General features: G+C 46.6%; 2 protein-coding genes across 2 annotated transcripts in view; one reads left to right on the top strand and one right to left on the bottom strand.

The window, feature by feature from the left end:
- LOC308469757 (uncharacterized protein) overlaps nt 1-18739 on the bottom strand; it is a 127900-nt gene that overhangs the window by 32726 nt on the left and 76435 nt on the right. The gene's annotated exons all lie outside the window — the stretch shown is intronic.
- LOC308469349 (uncharacterized protein) lies at nt 693-17501 on the top strand. Its single transcript, XM_080991668.1, has 6 exons — nt 693-909; nt 3018-3451; nt 5125-5251; nt 7589-7671; nt 10384-10510; nt 13678-17501. Exons 2-6 carry the CDS (start codon nt 3044-3046, stop codon nt 15756-15758), a joined length of 2826 nt encoding a protein of 941 aa, XP_080847794.1. The 5' UTR covers nt 693-909; nt 3018-3043; the 3' UTR covers nt 15759-17501.

Here is an 18739-nt window from a genome sequence, read left to right as displayed (position 1 = left end):
GGCCAGCCAGATGGGCAGGGTATAAGTAATAAATTATTTTTATTTTTATTTTTAAGAATCATAGTTTTGCAGAGTTGGAAGGGATCCCAAGGGTCATCTAGCCCAACCCCCTGCGATGCAGGAAGAAGATCAGATGAAACTGTTTCTTCCTCCTTTTTTAAAGGTTTGCTTTGTTTGTTGTATCGCTTCTAAATAAAATAATAATAATAATAATAATAATAATAATAATAATAATAATTGCCGCCCATCTGACTAGGTTGCCCCAGCCACTCTTGGTAGCTCACAACAAAAAATAAAAGCACAATACAACATTCTTGTGTTTGTCTGTTTTATTCATCTGTTGCGCCGCTGCCGCCCCCCACCCCATGCTTGCTGTTTGCTGTAATAAAGATTGGTTGGTTGGTATTGCATACGCTAGCACTTCATTGCTGGGAAGTGACCTATGTATGTATTTTTAATTAAACAAATAGGAAAGGAGAAATCAGGTGGAAGAGGATGACAGTTCTGCGCGTCCCTCTTTTGATGCTGCTTTGAGAGATGCTGGGGGGGGGGCGGAGAGAGAAAGATGATGCGCCGCTCCCCGGCCTCCCAGGGGTTAAAACCAAGTGAATCTGAATCCTAGACAGGACAGGGATTTGAGGCGGGAGGACCGGAAGTGGCGGAGGCGGGGTCCTTCCGCAGTTGTTCTCCAGCCTAGGTCGAACCAGAGGCGATTGGACTACAACTCCCATCATCCTCAGCCCGCTGAGCCAGTTGCCGGGCATGATGGGAGCTGTAGTCTCCCACCTCTCCGGAGCCGATGCCTCCCCCTCCTCCCCCCCAAAGTCTTTATTCCCCTGTCTGGCGGAGGAGAAAAGCGACCTTCTGCCTCTCCCCGGAGCGCTGCGTCGGCGGCCCCGCCTGGAGCAGGTGAGCCCCCGCGCCTCTTGCGTGCCTCTGCAGAAGGGGAGCCCCGGGGTGCAAAGCTGGCCTTAAGGGCCAGGGCGCCTCTGGCTGGGGAAGATGCCCAGATCCCTGCACCGGCCGCAGGCTGGAGGGGAAAAGCCACCATAGCGGGTGCAGGATCCTATATCTGCCCCTTCCCTCATTGCACCCCATGGGGAAATGGAAGGCAACCCTGTTTCGGAAATCTATGTGTCTTTCTTTCTTTCCCTCTATATTTTCTTTGGAAGCCACCCAGAACAGCTGGGGGCAACTCAGTCAGTTGGGCGGGGTATAAGAAATAAAGAAGAAGAAGAAGAAGAAGAAGAAGAAGAAGAAGAAGAAGAAGACTGAGCTCAAGCAGGACACACACAGCATCCACATAACCACCCAAGAGGAAAATTTTATCCTCCCTGGGCATCTCTGATAGGATGGCATCCAGCAGAGAATAATTTTTTTCGTGGGAGCCGGTTGAAGTTAAATCCTTCGAAGACAGAGGTCCTTTGGCTGGGTCGGGACGATATGGGATTGGGGGGGGGCAACTCCCATCTCTTGCAGGGGCGCAATTAGTGCAAGCACCGTCCGTTAAGAGTTTGGGTGTAATCTTCGATACCTCCCTCTCCATGGAGGCGCAGATTGCAGCTATAACAAAGGCGGCATTTTTTCATCTCCACCAATCTAAGCAGTTGGCTCCTTACCTCTCTCGCCCTGACCTAGCCACTGTGATCCATGCGACGGTCACCTCCAGACTGGATTATTGTAACTCGCTCTACGTGGGGCTGCCCTTGAGACTGACCCAGAAACTCCAGCGGGTGCAGAATGCCGCGGCGAGACTCCTTATGGGGTCTTCGCTGCGAAATCACTTTCACCCGGTGCTATACCAGCTGCACTGGCTCCCGGTGGAGTACAGGATCAGGTTTAAGGTGCTGGTTTTAACTTTTAAAGCCCTATACGGCCTAGGATCCTCATACCTACGGGACCGCCTCTCCTGGTATGTCCCACAGAGGAACTTACGATCTTCAAACAAAAACATCTTGGAGGTTCCAGGCCACAGAGAGGTTAGGCTGGCCTCAACCAGAGCCAGGGCTTTTTCGGCTGTGGCTCCAATCTGGTGGAACGCTCTGCCACAAGAGACTAGGGCCCTGCGGGACTTGACATCTTTCCGCAGGGCCTGCAAGACAGAGCTGTTCCACCAAGCCTTTGGCCAGGGCACAGCCTGACTCCCTCCTCTGGCAATCTTCACAGAACTCTAGCCCAATGGTTGCCATCAATTTGATTTGAATTAATTTTATAATGAAATGATTTTAGAATGTTGTATTATTTTATTGTTGTTAGCCGCCCTGAGCCCGGCTTCGGCTGAGGAGGGCGGGATATAAATAAAAATTTATTATTATTATTATGGGCATCCTATGCCCATGTTGTCTAGTCTGGGGTGCATAGGGAGGAATGGGGGGGGGGACACCACAAAGAATCAAAACAAGGAAGAAAAAGAGTGGCGCTGGTGCTTACTGATGCAAAGCTAGTCTTAGGTCCATCTGCCAGGAGATTCGGGAAGAGGGTAAAAAAGCTCCCATTGCAGCATTTTCCTTGCCCTCCGGAAGCCTATCTGCAGCATAGCAGGATTATTTTAAGGAGGGGAAGGTTAACCTACTTACAGGCTGTGACCTCCCCACCCCCCAAAAAAAGAAGAAAAAGAAGAAAAATCATTCCTGCGCTGCAACTGATTCCTGCACTATGCCATCAGACAGCTAGATATCTCACCTTTGCTCCAAGGAGCTACAAGGTGCAGTAGATGGTTCTCCCCCTCCTGATTTAATCCCCACAACAGCCCTGTTAGGCTGAGAAGCAGCTGCTGGCCAGGTCGCACCCAGTGAGTGAATGAGTGGTAAAGGAACTGTGTGGGATAAATAGCATGTGGGAGGCGGGGCCTGGTTCTTGCCCCACCCACATTGGGCTCTGGCACCTCCCACCACGTGTTCCAGCCCCTCCCACTTGTGCGTTCCCCCAGCCCCTTATCCCCCCATTTGCTAACGGGACAATGTCACACTTGGCAGGATTTGGTGGTCTGCTCCAATTGCTCCCCTCTCTGCCTCTAGACGGAAATCGGTGGGAGGTTTTCCCAATGGATGAGCAAAACCCAGCTGGCCTTGAAGGAGGAAGAGACCCCGAGCCTGGGAGCAGTGGGGAATTCTGGAAAAGAACTGTGGAGAGCATCCTGGGAGAGGAAGAGACGCTCAGCTTAGATGTCCAGCGCTGGCATTTCAGGCAGTTCCGCTACCAGGAAGCTGAGGAGCCTCAAGAGGTTTGCAGCCGGCTCCACCATCTTTGTCGTCAGTGGCTGAAGCCGGAGACACACACCAAGGCTCAGATCCTGGACCTGGTGGTCCTGGAGCAGTTCTTGGCTGTCCTCCCTCTGGAGATGGAGAACTGGGTCAGGGAATGTGGAGCAGAGACCAGCTCCCAGGCGGTGGCCCTGGTCAAAGGTTTCCTCCTGAGCCGGGCAGAGGCCAGGAAGCAGGAAGAGCAGCAGGTGAGAACATTTTTATTCCTTCATCTATAGATCTCAGCACGGTTCACAACATAAAATGACAACATAAGAAACACAGTGTTTTGTTAGCTTCAAAATGGAAAACGGGTGAGGTCCCAACTAAAGAAGAATGGCAACTTAAATCAATGGAATATGTGCAGCTTGCAGATTTAACATATAGAATAAGAGAACAAGAAGAACATAAGTTTAGAAAAGATTGGGAAATGTTTATTGAATATATGGGAGGGAACTGTACACTTGAAAATGTTGGCAGCATTAAGATAAATTCAGCAGTGTAAATAAGTATTGATGGATGTAATAATGGAATGGTTTAGTTTATGTATAATATGTAGGTATTTATGATATGCAAAATGAACCATGCAAGAGTAGAAGGGAAGTCACTGATATTTTAAGGTTGTCTAAATGAACATTCTAAAACGTAAAACAGAAATTGTTAATGAAAATTATATTGACGATATAAGAAACACAAAATACATACGGTAGTCAGAATTAGAACCAAAACAAACCAAAGGCAGTGAAGGTGAAGGAGGACTTCCTAAAACTATCTAAAAGGCGTAAAGAGATGACCTGATAGAAGTTTATAAAATGAGTCATAGTACGAGAACGTGAATAGTTTCCCCCCCCCCCCATCCCTCTCTCATAACATGGTAACTTAGAGATATCCAAGCTGAATTCAGGACAGAAAGTAATTCTTCATGCAGCACATACTTTAAACTATGGAACTCCTTTTTAAAAAAAAAATAAAAAATTATTCATTTTTTTGATACAAACAACAACCGCAAAAGACACTACAACAAAAACCATAATAACAATAACACAATTTGACAATTCAGATTTAAATACACTGATATACCTAGGTATGTCAGTGTAAACTATGGAACTCCTTGCCACCGGAGGCAGTGATGGCCGCCATCTTGGATGGCTTCAAAAGAGAACTGGGCAAGTTCATGAAGGAGAGGCCTATTCACAGCTACTAGCCAGGATGGCTATGCTGTGGCTCCATGGCTTCTTGTTGTTGTTTAGTCATGTCCAACTCTTTGTGACCCCATGGACCAGAGCACGCCAGGCACTCCTGTCTTCCACTGCCTCCCGCAGTTTGGTCAGACTCATGTTTGTAGCTTCGAGAACACCGTCCCACCATCTCGTCCTCTGTCGTCCCCTTCTCCTTGCGCCCTCCATCTTTCCCAACATCAGGGTCTTTTCCAGGGAGTCTTCTCTTCTCATGAGGTAGCCAAAGTATTGGAGTCTCAGCTTCACGATCTGTCCTTCCAGTGAGCACTCAGGGCTGATTTCCTTCAGAATGGAGAGGTGTGATCTTCTTGCAGTCCATGGGACTCTCAAGAGTCTCCTCCAGCACCAGAATTCAAAAAGCTCCATGGAAGGAGGCAGTAACTCTTCTGAATGCCAGTCGCTGGAAACCGCACGCAAGAGCTCGAATCGTGCATTTGTGTTTCCCACGGGCACCTAGTTGGCTACTGTGAGAACAGGACACTGGACTAGATGGGCCCTTAGCTTATGTTTCTAGAGGCTTCTAGTTAGCCAACCTGGACAACCAGAGGCTGGAACTGGATAGGCTATTTTGGTCTAATTCTTCTGACACACCTTTGCCTCTGCCATCCTTTTCCTAATGCTTTCCACTCCCATCTCTGCTCCAGGAGAAAGGCCTGCTTGCAGAAGCGAGCGCCAGATTTTCTGACTCGGAGGAAGCTCTTCCGGGGACGAGGCAGAGCCCCCCACAACGCGGGATCGCCCCAGAGCGTGGCAGAGGGGCCACCTTGCTTGGTAAGGATCTCTGCATGGGTGGGGAAACTGTGGCCTCCCAAATGTCGCTGGACCCCACCTCCCATCAGCCTCTGACTGACAGGTGTCAGGGACTGGGCAGAGGAGGAGGAGGAGGAGTTCAGAATCACAAGAGGGATTTGAGGGAGGTCACAGCTCGGAGGATGAGGAGAAGAAGAAGCACCTTGGGGGGCGACTGCTGACGGACTCAGTGTCTTTAGAAAGCATTCCAGACCCCCCCTCTCGGAACCTGGCGGGCCTTGAAAGTAGGAGAGCAATGGACTATGCAGAACTAGATAAATTACAGTGGTACCTCGGGTTAAGTACTTAATTCGTTCCGGAGGTCCGTTCTTAACCTGAAACTTTTCTTAACCTGAAGCACCACTTTAGCTAATGGGGCCTCCTGCTGCCGCTGTGCCGCCGGAGCACAATATCTGTTCTCATCCTGAAGCAAAGTTCTTAACCTGAAACACTATTTCTGGGTTAGCGGAGTCTGTAACCTGAAGCGTATGTAACCTGAAGCGTATGTAACCCGAGGTACCACTGTAACAGGAAGGATTCGAAACCTGCAGGATCAGAGATTCTTAGACGACTGGAGTAAATATATGAACTACAGTGATACCTCTGGATGCGAACAGGATCTGTTCTGGAGCCCTGTTCGCATCCTGAAGCAAACGCAACCTGCATCTGCGTGTGTGTGGGTCGCAATTCGCCGCTTCTGCACATGTGCGTGACGTCATTTTGACCGTCTGTGCATGCACGATCGGCAAAACCCAGAAGTAACGCGCTCCGTTACTTCCGGGTCACCACGGAGCGTAACCCGAAATACTCATCCTGAAGCTACTTCAACCTGAGGTATGACTGTACAGTGGTACCTCGGGTTACATACGCTTCAGGTTACATACGCTTCAGATTACAGACTCCGCTAATCCAGAAATAGTACCTCAGGTTAAGAACTTTCCTTCAGGATGAGAACAGAAATCGTGCTCTGGAGGCAGCAGGAGGCCCCATTAGCTAAAGTGGTGCATCAGGTTAAGAACAGTTTCAGGTTAAGAATGGACCTCCGGAACGAATTAAGTATGTAACCAGAGGTACCGCCGTATCTGAAAAGTAATTGTGATGAACAGACTACGCTAGTAGGACTGCAAGAAGTTTTGTTAGGTGGATTATTTGAAATATTGCAAGAAAGACTATGAAAAGAATTATTAGTTAAGGACAATTAAATGTAATAGGAAATTAAGAAATGCAGAATAAGTGATAAAGAACAGAAAATCATCAGAGGTGTTGACAGAAGTCAAAAATATTGTATAAGATGGGAAGATATGTTGTATGACTCTTGGAACTGATATGTTAAAAAATCAATAAAAATGTATATATATATAAAAAGAAAGTAGGAGAGCAAAGAGTTCAGAGGGCACTTTGCAGCACCCGTAGCGATGACCCATGAGGAAATGGGAGAGACAGAGAGGGTGGAGATTCACTCGGGACAACACCATTATTCCACAAGGCTGCATTCCCAAGCCTCTCTCTGTGGATGTTGAATAAAAAGCAGATGGCAAGGACTTTTCCTCGTTTTATCCATTCCTGGCAACCTGCCGTGGGGGTTGGTTCCTCTGCCACCTGACGCCAGGCCACTACTGAGGGATGCTGGCAGTTGAAGTCTAGCAGCAGCAGCTGGGCCAGAGATTCCCCATCCCTGGATTGCTATGATAACGCTTCATCCTTGGGTATGCTTGTGTTTTTTACTTACTCCACATCCATTGCGCTTAGATAGCTTGGTTGGTTAGAGCGCGGTGCTGTCAACGCTGAGGTTGCAGGTTCGATCCCCGTACGAACTTCCTGCAACGACAGGATGTGGGGGCAAATCCGTTAAGTGGTTCATGGCGCAACCTGGGAGGCAAGGCAACCTGAAACAGACTTCTTGCCCCTGAAAAGTATTGGTGCTGACCTTTAAAGCCCCTAAATGGCCTCAGTCCAGTATACCTGAAGGAACGTCTCCACCCCCATAGTTCAGCCCGGACACTGAGGTCCAGCACCGAGGGCTTTCTGGCGGTTCCCTCACTGCAAGAAGCCAAGTTACAGGGAACCAGGCAGAGGGCCTTCTCGGTGGTGGCACCCGCCCTGTGGAACGCCCTCCCACCAGATTTCAAAGAGATAAACAACTACCAGACTTCTGGAAGACACCTGAAGGCAGTCCTGTTTAGGGAAGCTTTTAATGTTTAATAGGTTATTGTATTTTAATATTCTGTTGGAAACCGCCCCGAGTGGCTGGGGAAACCCAGCCAGATGGGTGGGGTATAAATAATAAATTATTATTAATTTTTTATTTGTCTCTTGCAGGAGATGGAATGATGCCAGCAGCATGTAGCGGGTCATCTCTCCCTGGTGGTGGAAGGGATGGAGCTGCGATGGAAAAGGATCAGGTAAGAGAAGGATCACTGGGGAGAGGAGAGGGGCTCACTTCTCTGGATATGTCTCATTCCCTCAGCATCTGCCCACCAGGCCTGTTATGGATGCCATTATCGGGGTGAGACATTCGTTTGCCAGAAATCATGCAATTTCCAGAAGCTGTTTTCTTGCTGGTTTTGTTTTGTTTTGTTTTTACATCCGCAAGCTCAACACTCCGAGAGCTGTCTTTATACATGCTCAGTTTCTGGAACTGAGTAAGAGTCCATTTAGTCCGAACATAAACCTCAAACTGAAAGGATGTAGGCCTTTGAGGGCAGGGTGTGTCTTGCAGCCAACTATGGCAAGACCTTAAAAAGACTTAGAAAGAAGTGTGCCTCTATTGGAGAAGCAGGTAAATAGTTTTTGGAATTGTTAAGCTTTTAAAGCCAGTAGTAAAAAAAAAGTTCTATCTATACCAGATTGTGTTGCTGTGATTTATTGGTGTGCTGGCACCTGGAATTCCTAATAATAATAATAATAATAATTTATTATTTATAGCCCACCCATCTGCCTGGGATTCCCCAGCCACTCAGGGCGGCTATCAACAGAATATTAAAAACACAATAAAACATCAAACATAAAAAACTTCCTGATACAGGGCTGCTTTCAGATGTCTTCTAAAAGTCAGATAGTTCTTTATCTCCTTGACATCTGATGGGAGGGTGTTTCACAGGGCGGGTGCCACTACAGAGAAGGTCCTCTGCCTGGTTCCCTGTAACCTCACTTCTCACAGGGAGGGAGCTGCCAGAAGGCCCTCAGAGCTGGACCTCAGTGTCTGGACTGGACGATGGGGGTGGAGACACTCCTTCGTGTACACTGGGCCAAGGCCATTTAGGGCTTCAAAGGTCAGCACCAACACTTTGAATTGTGCTTGGAAACGTACTGGGAGCCAATGTAGGTCTTTCAGGACTGGTGTTATATGATCCCAGCGGCCGCTCCCAGTCACCAGTGTAGCTGCCGCATTCTGGGTTAGTTGTAGTTTCCGGGTCACCTTCAAAGGTAGCCCCACATAGAGCACATTGCAGTAGTCCAAGCAGGAGATAACCAGAGCATGCACGACTCTGGCGAAATAGTCTGTGGGCAGGGAGGGTCTCAGCCTGTGTACCAGATGGAGCTGGTAAACAGCTGCCCTGGACACAGAATTGACCTGCGCCTCCATGGACAGCTGTGTCCAAAATGTCTCCCAGGCTGCGCACCTGGTCCTTCAGGGGCACAGTTACCCCATTCAGGACCAGGGAGTCCCCCACACCCACCTGTCCCCCCAAAACAGTACTTCTGTCTTGTCAGGATTCAACCTCAATCTGTTAGCCGCCATCCATCCTCCAATCACCTCCAGACACTTCAATTCACTTCAAGGCTGCGTGGAAAATGTAATGGACCCAGTGTAGTGTTTCTGGCTGTGCAAACTTCAGCAAGCCTTGGAAAAATGCACAACAGGTTGTTGTGGCAGCTTGCAGATTCTCAACAGATTATGGGTGGTTTCCATAATCCCTGACAGCCATTAAATGCTATTCGCCCCTCAAAAGGACCCCAGGGCTGCAAATGAGTCTGTGATAAAAATCAGGGAAATTTGTTTTTGTTTTTTGGAGTAGGAACTGGGGGGAACTGAACTCCCTTACCTTTTAAAAATTAAATAATAATAATTATTTTTCTGAGGGGGCTGGAACGGATATATACCCACAGTGCCTCAGCCAAAAATCCCCCTCCATCTGTCATCAATAAAGTTTTAGCCATTTCAAATCCAGATCATTGTCTGCTTGAGTTTATTAACCACAACTTGCATTTAGCCACTGCCTGGGAGAGGGGCACTGTGACTGGGCCTGCAACAAACAAACACATTTAGTGGTAAGTTCCCCCACCTATTTTCTCAGGGGAAAAAATCACTGGATGAAATAATACAATTAAAAAGAAAACCGAATCGTTTTTAAAAACCAAAGACAAACCTATGGACCATGCAGCTACATGGTAGCCATTCATGAATTACGTCCAAACACAAACTTACAGCTGGCAGGCTCCTGTAAAGTATAGTTTTATCTGGATTTGATTGTATACCAGAACTTTTTGACTGCTCAGTTGCACTTCCATGAAATCATAGCCTTATCATTCGTAGCATTGATTTTATCTCTCTGCAATAACCATTTCTCCGTTGTGCGTCATTTTCTTTCTAAAGTTGCGGGTCAAACAGGCAAGCTGTAACCTAAACCAAACAGTTAAAATTAATGTTAAAAAATACACTAATAGGAGTAACGAAGGAGGTGCAGTGTTATAAATCTTAAAAATATAAGAAACCGCAAAAGGAGTGGGGGAAGTCAATTTATATTTGTTGGGAAACATTGGAGTGTTTTTATGTCAAAACACTTTTGAAAAATAGGGGGAAAAAATATAATAAAGAAAAACAGGCAAGCTGTGGTTCGTTTCTGTATCTCTCAAACATGTGCATGTAATGAAATGAAATAGCTTTTTAAAAACGGTTTAATCAACAGTTGCAAGCATCTTAAAACACACATTGAAATGCAATTTAATAGAATGAAAATGTTCAAATGGATTTAAAACCACATGCACGGGGATTAACCCAAACCATCCTCGGCGCTGAGGGTAAAACCCACCCACCTCGTCTGCACGTGGGATTTTGCTGGTAAATAAATGTTCCGTCATCGGTGAGGAGGAAATGTTTGCTTCTCTTCCAGGATTTGGTGACCTTCGAGGAGGTGGCTGTGAATTTCTCTGAGGAAGAATGGGCCCTGCTGGATCCGGACCAAAGGTCCCTGCACAGGGAAGTCATGGAGGAGAACTGGGAGATTCTGGCCTCTCTGGGTAAGACACAGTTTTTTTCTTTAGCTGATTATCTCTGCAGCACATAGAACTGTAGAGCTCGAAGGTGACCAGGGATCACGTATTCCAACTCCCTGCAGTCGAAGCCTGCTAGAGCGTATTATTCATTTATCCACAACCATTTTTAGCACTGTTGATTTTCAATTCTTTTGAGTGGCTAAAATAGTTGTTTTTAACTGGTTTTTGCTGATAAGTTCATTGTTTTCTTCTTTTTTTAAAAAAATTCTTTTTATTAGTTTTCCAAATTTTTACAAACCAAATTACTTTAATATAATACGATTTCTTAAAATCAGGTTTCCCACTCGTGTTGCAAACATATGTTGATCATTTCCTCCCATAGCTGCATCATTTCTTATTTAATGTTGCTGACCACATTTTCCCATTGTTTTATTCTTTTTGTAAAATGCTTTGAGGTTTTTTCTCTTACAGTCAAGGGGTGCCGTATTTTTCGCTCCATAGGGCGCACCTGACTATGGGGCGCACCTAGTTTTCAGAGGGGGAAATCAAGGAAAAAAATATGATTCCCCCCCCAGCTGTGGGAGCAGCGGACAGGTTGCAGGCAGCCTGTGCGCTTCTCCCAGACCTTCTCCCTGTTTTTGCGGGAGGTGGGGGAATTCCCCCATCTCCCGCAAAAGCCCACAGAAGCCACGCATCCTTTAAGGAGCGCACGGCTCCTGTGGGCTTTTCTACGAGCAGGGAGAAGAGACTGACGCGGCCAGTCAGTCCTTTGTCCCTCCTCGGGGAAAAGCCCCCAAGAGCGGCGCGCTCTTTAAAGGGGCTGCGCGGCTTCTGCTGGCTTTTCTACGAGGAGGGAGAAGGGACTGATGCAGCCAGTCAGTCCCTTCTCCCTCCTGGGGAAAAGCCCGCAAGAGCCGCACGGAACTTGTGTGCGGCTCTTGGGGGCTTTTCCCGCATGCCTCCCCCCTGCATTCGCTCCATAGGACGCACACACATTTTCCCTTTCTTTTTAGGAGGGAAAAAGTGCGTCCTATAGAGCGAAAAATGCGGTATATAAAACTCATTAATTAAATGTACGTCTCTAGAGGATGTACAGAATTATATATATATATATTTAAGAAAAAAGAACCCAGCTTAAAAACAGCACAGAACAGAATCACAGATAAATTTAGAAACACACACACAGAGCGGAGAGACTAGGTGTTCCAGCAGGGAAACCTTGTCTGAACAAAAATGAGTGCTGAGAGTTGTCAAGAGAGACCCCTGTTCCCTTCACAGTGCTATAGTTCCCAGAGTGGCTTAGGAGTCAATCCTTCTTCCCAGACGACTCTGGGAATTGTAGCTCTGTGAGTGGAATAGTCATTTTGGACTCACAGCCGTCCATGGAGGCGCAGGTCAATTCTGTGTCCAGGGCAGCTGTTTATCAGCTCCATCTGGTACGCAGGCTTAGACCCTACCTGCCCACAGACTGTCTCGCAGAGTGGTACATGCTCTAGTTATCTCCCGCTTGGACTACCGCAATGCACTCTACATGGGGCTACCTTTGATGGTGACCTGGAAACTACAACTAATCCAGAATGCAGCAGCTAGACTGGTGACTGGGGGCAGCCATCTAGACCATATGACACCAGTCCTGAAAGACCTACATTGGCTCCCAGCATGTTTCTGAGCACAATCCAAAGTGTTGGTACTGCCCTTTAAAGCACTAAACGGCCTCGGCTCAGTATACCTGCAGGAACATCTCCACCTCCATCGTTCAGCCCGAACACTGAGGTCCAGCTCCGAGGGCCTTCTGGCGGTTCCCTCCCTGCAAGAAGCCAAGATACAGGCAACCAGACGTAGGGCCTTCTCAGTAGTGGCACCCGCCCTATGAAACACCCTCCCATCAGATGTCAAGGAGATAAAGAACTATCTGACTTTTAGAAGACATCTGAAGGCAGCCCTGTATCGGGAAGTTTTTAATGTTTGATGTTTTATCGTGTTTTTAATATTCTGTTGGGAGCCGCCCAGAGTGGCTGGGTAATCCCAGCCAGATGGGCGGGGTATAAATAATACTATTATTATTATTATTATTATTAACCACTCTCAGAGCCCTTAAGAAACCACAGCTCTCACGATGCTTTGAGGGAAGGTATAGGCAACCTGCTGTGGTCTACTAAAGATTCCTCAATTACAACTCCCTCCTCCATTCACCTTTGGCCATGGAGCTGCCCCGTTCACAGTTATTTCTGGCAGGAGCTTCTCGGTGCTGGCTCCCCCTCCTGAGTGAGGCGCAGCTGTCTCTGTTACTGATCTTCAGGAGAAAGTTAAGAGCATTCCTGTTTACCCAGGAGTTCGATGGCTGAGAGATACTGGCCATAGCAACCATGAAAGTAATAACTTTGGGGGTATGTTATTGTTGTCAGATCTTCCAAATGTTCTTAAGACTGTTTTGAATGGTTTTTAAACACTTTACATACGTTTCTTTTTAAAATTCAATTTTTAAATTGGGCTGTTTTAACATCTGAAGAAGTGTGCATGCACACGAAAGCTCATACCAATAACAAACTTAGTTGGTCTCTAAGGTGCTACTGGAAGGAATTTTTTAATTTTGTTTCAACATTTTGCTGTTTGCTTTTCTGGGCTCCTTTGGGAGGAAAGGCAGGAAACAAATCTAACAAACTGTTTGTTAATAACAGTATTAATAAGTTTAGTTACATTGGGGTCAGTCTAGCAGGCTTCCTCTCCCTGTGCTAAAATGGTGGTGATGATGCTAATAATAGTAATAATTTTATTACGGTCGTACCTTGGTTCTTGAACAGAATCCGTTCCAGAATCTGTTTGACTTCCGAAAACAGTCAAAAACCCAGGCGCGGCTTCTGATTGGCTGCGGGAGCTTCCTGCACTCAATCAGAAGTCGCGGAAGCCATGTTGGACATTTGGCTTCCAAAAAACGTTCGCAAACCAGAACCCTCACTTCTGGGTTTGTGGCGTTCAGGAACCAAAACAGACGAGTACCAAGGTGTTCGACAACCAAGGTATGACTGTATTTGTACCCCGCCCATCTGTTTTGGTTGCCTCAGCCACTCTGGGCTGCTTCCAGCATATACAAAAACATTCCCTCTTAAGTCTTTTCAGCCCTTATCACAACTGTTTGAGTCGTTCAATGATTTGAGGCTTCATTTCTGACTGATTTCCCCCCTCCGTTCCAGCAGGTGATGAATGGGACAGTGAGGAGAAGGGAGACTCTCCCAGGATGTCTCTGGAAAGAGACACATGTGAGAAGAGGGAACAGCAGAGAAGGAAAACCGAAGCAAATCAGAAGATGAGGGGAAAAGCCTCTGCCTCTCAGGACACTGACTGCCATGAAATCGCAGCTCAGGAAGGCATGGATGAGAGACAGGAAAAGAACAGCCCTTCCATGCTGAGGGAAACAGAGGAGAAACCATATCAGTGCTTGGAGTGTGGAAAGAGCTTCCATTTCAGTTCCGACCTGACTTGCCATTTCAGAACCCATACGGAGGAGAAGCCATATGTAAGCCTAGAGTATGGAAAGGGCTTTAGCGTGACAACAGGCCTCATGGCCCATCAAAGTATTGACACAGAAGAGAAACCATATAAATGCCTGGACTGTGGAGAGAGTTTCTGTTTGATCCACTCGGTGGAGGAACCATATCAGTGCTTGGAGTATGGAAGGAGCTTCACGGAGAATTCAAATCTCACTTCCCACCAAAGAACCCATGTGGACGACAGATGCCTGGAGCGTGGAAAGACTTTCGGTTCGAATGCAGAACTGTCTTCCCATCGAACAACCCACAAAGGGGAGAAACCATATAAATGCTTGGAATGTGGAAGGAGCTTCAGCGGCAGAACAGCCCTCGTCTCCCATCAGACGACTCACACAGGGGAGAAACCATTTAAGTGCACTGAGTGTGGAAAGAGCTTCAGTCAGAAGGTAAACCTCACTTCTCATCAGAGAACCCACACAGGGGACAGGCCGTACAAATGCTTGGAGTGTGGGAAGAGTTTCCATTTCAGTTCCAACCTTACTTGCCACCAAAGAGTTCACACAGGGGAGAAGCCGTATGGATGCCTGGAATGTGGAAAGTGCTTCAGCGGAAGAACAGGCCTCATTGCTCATCGAAGTATTCACACAGGTGTGAGACCATATAAATGCCTGGAGTGTGGAAAGAGCTTCAGTCAGAAGGTGAATCTCAATACTCATCAGAGAACCCACACAGGGGACAGACCATATAAATGCTTTGAGTGTGGAAAGAGCTTCCGTTCAAGTCCGGAACTTTCTTCCCATCAAACAACTCACACAGGGGAGAAACCCTACCAGTGCTTGCAATGTGGAAAGTGCTTCAGCGTAAGAACAGGCCTCATTGCCCATCAGACAACTCACACAGGAGAGAAACCGTATCAGTGCTACGAGTGTGGAAAGAGCTTCAGCCAGAAGGTAAATCTTGCTTCTCACCAGAGAACCCACACAGGGGACAGGCCATATCAATGCTTGGAGTGTGGGAAGAGCTTCCATTTCAGTTCTAACCTTACTTGTCATCAGAGAGTTCACACAGGGGAGAAGCCATATGGATGCTTGGAGTGTGGAAAGAGTTTCAGTGGGAAAACAGGTCTCATTGCTCATCAAAGAATTCACACAGGAGAGAAACCGTACCAGTGCTTGGAGTGTGGAAAGAGTTTCATTCAAAAGGTGAATCTCACTTCTCATCAAAGAATTCACACAGGAGAGAAGCCATATAAATGTTTGGAGTGTGGAAAGAGTTTCCGTTCAAGTCCGGAACTTTCTTCCCATCAAACAACTCACACAGGGGAGAAACCATATAATTGTTTGGAGTGTGGAAAGAGTTTCAGTCGAAGCCCAAACCTTGCTTCTCATCAGAGAATTCACACAGGGGAGAAACCCTATCAATGCTTGGAGTGCGGAAAGAGCTTCAGTAGGAGCACATACCTCTCTTCTCATCAAAAAAATCATGTGGGGGAGAAGCCCTATAAATGTTCAGACTGTGGCATGACATTTTCTGTTAAATCAAGCCTTGCTTCTCATCAACGAATTCACACAGGGGAGAAACCCTACCAGTGCTTGGAGTGTGGAAAGAGCTTCATTCAGCGTGGAATCCTGACTACCCATCAAAGAACTCATACAGGGGAGAAACCGTATAAATGCCTGGAATGTGGAAGGAGCTTCATTCAACGCGGAATCCTGACTAAACATCAAATGACTCACTCTCGTGACGAAATATTAATGCACGGCATGTGGAAAGGGTTTCAGTAGAAGCATGCGTCTCACTTTCCATTAAAGAATTCACACTGGGGAGAAGCTATATAAATGTTTGGGGTGCGGGAAGAGCTTCTGCGTATGCACACACACCTGTGCACATTGAAGAATCCACAAAGCGGAGAACCCTATAAGTGAAGCGTGGAAAAATCTTAAGCACGCATGAAATCCTTTCTGGGCATCCAATAATTCGTACTAGGAAGAACTCATTAAAAACATTTATGGAGTGTTGAAAGGTTCTTTGTGGGAAGATTTAAGATGATCCCTGCTGGGTCAGAACAGTAGGAAACTTAATAAGCAGGGTGTGAGGTCAACACACTATCCCACTTCTGTTCCCGAGTGACGAGGATTCAGATGCACGCTGCCTCTGATTCTGAAGGCAATATATATCCATCGTGAATGGTAGCCATTAGCAGTCTTATCCTCGACACATTTGTCTAATTGTACTACATCTTGTGGCAGTGAATTCTGTAGTTTAGCTATGTGCTGTGTGGAGAAGGTCTTCCTTACCCGTCCTGGATTTTCTACTGTTTACCTTCATTAGATGATAGTAGAACTGTAGCTTTGGAAGGAACAACCTCTTGCAATATAGGAATAACTGCGAAGGAATCCTTGACCATCCAAACTAGTTTAAAAATATCCTTCTTACCGTCAGAATGACAGTTGCAACTGACTGCTCGCCCTTTACCCACGGGTCCAAGGGCGGGTAACAACAACTAAAACACAAAATTAAAAACAATTTAAAACGACTTAGGGTGGGTCCTAAAAATATACATCTATAGCGTCAGAAGCAGTAAGAGGCGCATCTTCAGCGTTTGTGAAAACGAAGGTGCCAGTTATGTCTCTGTGGGGAGTTTCACAATTTAGGGGCTGCCACAGAGAAGGCCCTCTTACAGCTACAAGATGGTATAGTGTAATGGAAATAACTTAGGGTTGATATATGTCTGGAATTTGGCCGCCGGCAATGGTAACCGGGTGGAAAGCTCTGACATGTCCGGGAAAATCCGGAAGTGTTGATTTTTAGAATGATATTTAGAAAGGAAGTTTCAGAGCTCAACGATTTTGGCCAAAACTTAAAAAAAAAATAGCTCAACAATTTTTGTGTCCGGATTGTCACTTTTTGAAATACGGCACCCCTAAATAAATGCATGGGTGGGTAAGCCTGTTCTTTTCCTCTGAGGAGGCTGAAGAAAGGGGTTAGCTGAAATTTATATCTTGAAGCCGGCCAGAACCAGCATGATTTGAGGAAAGCAGCCTTGAGAAAGAACAAAATGTTAAATATAAGGAAATTGCCCAAAGCAGGGCTGCTGAGGGGTGTGGCTGAAGAGGTTTGGACCAGGGAAAGTTCTGAGGGGCTGGATTTGGCCCCCGGGGCAAAGGATCCCTGTGCTTGCTCTGCTGGGTTGAGGTTGAGATGAGTTTATCTGAGAGATCGTCTTACCCCATATATAACTATTGACCACTTTGATCTGCGGAGCTGGCGCTGTGGCAAGTGCCACATAATAGTCATTCCACATTTGTAAAAAATAAAATGTATTTTACCATGGCAGCACCCACACGTTGGAACTCCCTGCTGATTGACATCGGGCAGCTGCCGTCCCTGTAACCTTTTCGTCAGCTGTCGAAAACATTTTTTGTTTAGGCAAGCCTATCCAGATAATGTGTTTTAGTCTGTGTTTTAGCATATCGTTGAATTTAATTGTTTTTCGAATGTTTAAAATAGTTGTTTTTAACAGATAATTCCGTTGTTTGATTCTTCTTTTTTTAAATTGCTTTGAGTGGTTGTTTTTTTAAAAATAATAATAATCAAGGGTTTGATTGGCATCCGTCTGCCAATGGAGGACTGCGCCTTTGGTGATGAAGTCAAACCGTTGAAGAGTTACGGCACCTGCTGTGGCTCTAGAGACCGATACAGGTGAGATGTTTCGTTGCAGCTTGGGAAGATGGAGGCGTCCGGCTGTGCAGCTGCAGAGGCATTTATTCTCTCTGTGCTCGTCCCACCAGTCCTCCTTCCTCTGGTTACTGCTGTGGATGCACAATCGAGCAGTATATAAAAAGGGTTAGCTTCCTTTAAAAAAAAAATATTGTAAGCCACTTTCGGTTCTTAATATAAACAAGAGTGGGATGCGCGTACAGTCATACCTTGGATCTCAAACGCCTTGGCTCCCAAACAAATTGACTTTCGAATAATCAAAACCCGGAGGTGAGGGTCTTGGTGTTTGAACAATTTTCAGAAGCTGAACGTCCGGCGCGGCTTCTGATTGGCTGCAGGACACTCCTTCAGCCAATCGGAAGCCACGCTTTGGTTTTCAAACGGTTCTGGGAGTCGAATGGACTCCCAGAATGCAGTCTGTCCGAAAACCAAGGTACCACTGTATTTGAAATGAGGAAGCTTTGCTCTATCAATAAAATTACCCTGTTCCCAGAAAAAGGCACATTTCAAGGGGACTCCACTCCAGACCTTGACCAAAGCTCCTAATGTTACGCAGCCTGTGCTGTCGCCGTGTTTTGTGACAGGTTAGTGCTAGGGTCAGTTTTACCTGCCTATCTACCAGAATAGAGCCAGGGACCCCAAAAGGGAAGAGATTCCCCCAGCATCAGAATGAAATATTGGTCATCAGTAGGGAAAAGGCTTACTTCCCAGAATGGTGACTGGGAGTGGCTGCCGGGACCATATGACACCAGTCCTGAAATACCTCAAGATTGGCTCCCAGTACATTTCCAAGAACAATTCAAAGTGTTGGTGCTGACCTTTAAAGCCCTAAACGGCCTCGGCCCTGTATACCTGAAGGAGCGTTTCCACCCCCATCGTTCTGCCCGGACACTGAGGTCCAGCTCCAAGGGCCTTCTGGTGGTTCCCTTCCTGAGAGAAGTGAGGTTACAGGGAACCAGGCAGAGGGCCTTCTCGGTAGTGGCGCCCTCCCTGTGAAATGGCCCTCCCTTCAAATGTCAAGGAAATAAAGAACTATCTGACTTTT

The sequence above is a fragment of the Podarcis pityusensis genome, assembly GCF_964106645.2.
Source record: "Podarcis pityusensis genome assembly, chromosome: 2".
Lineage (NCBI taxonomy): Eukaryota > Metazoa > Chordata > Lepidosauria > Squamata > Lacertidae > Podarcis > Podarcis pityusensis.
This window is presented reverse-complemented; position numbering and strand designations above follow the sequence as displayed.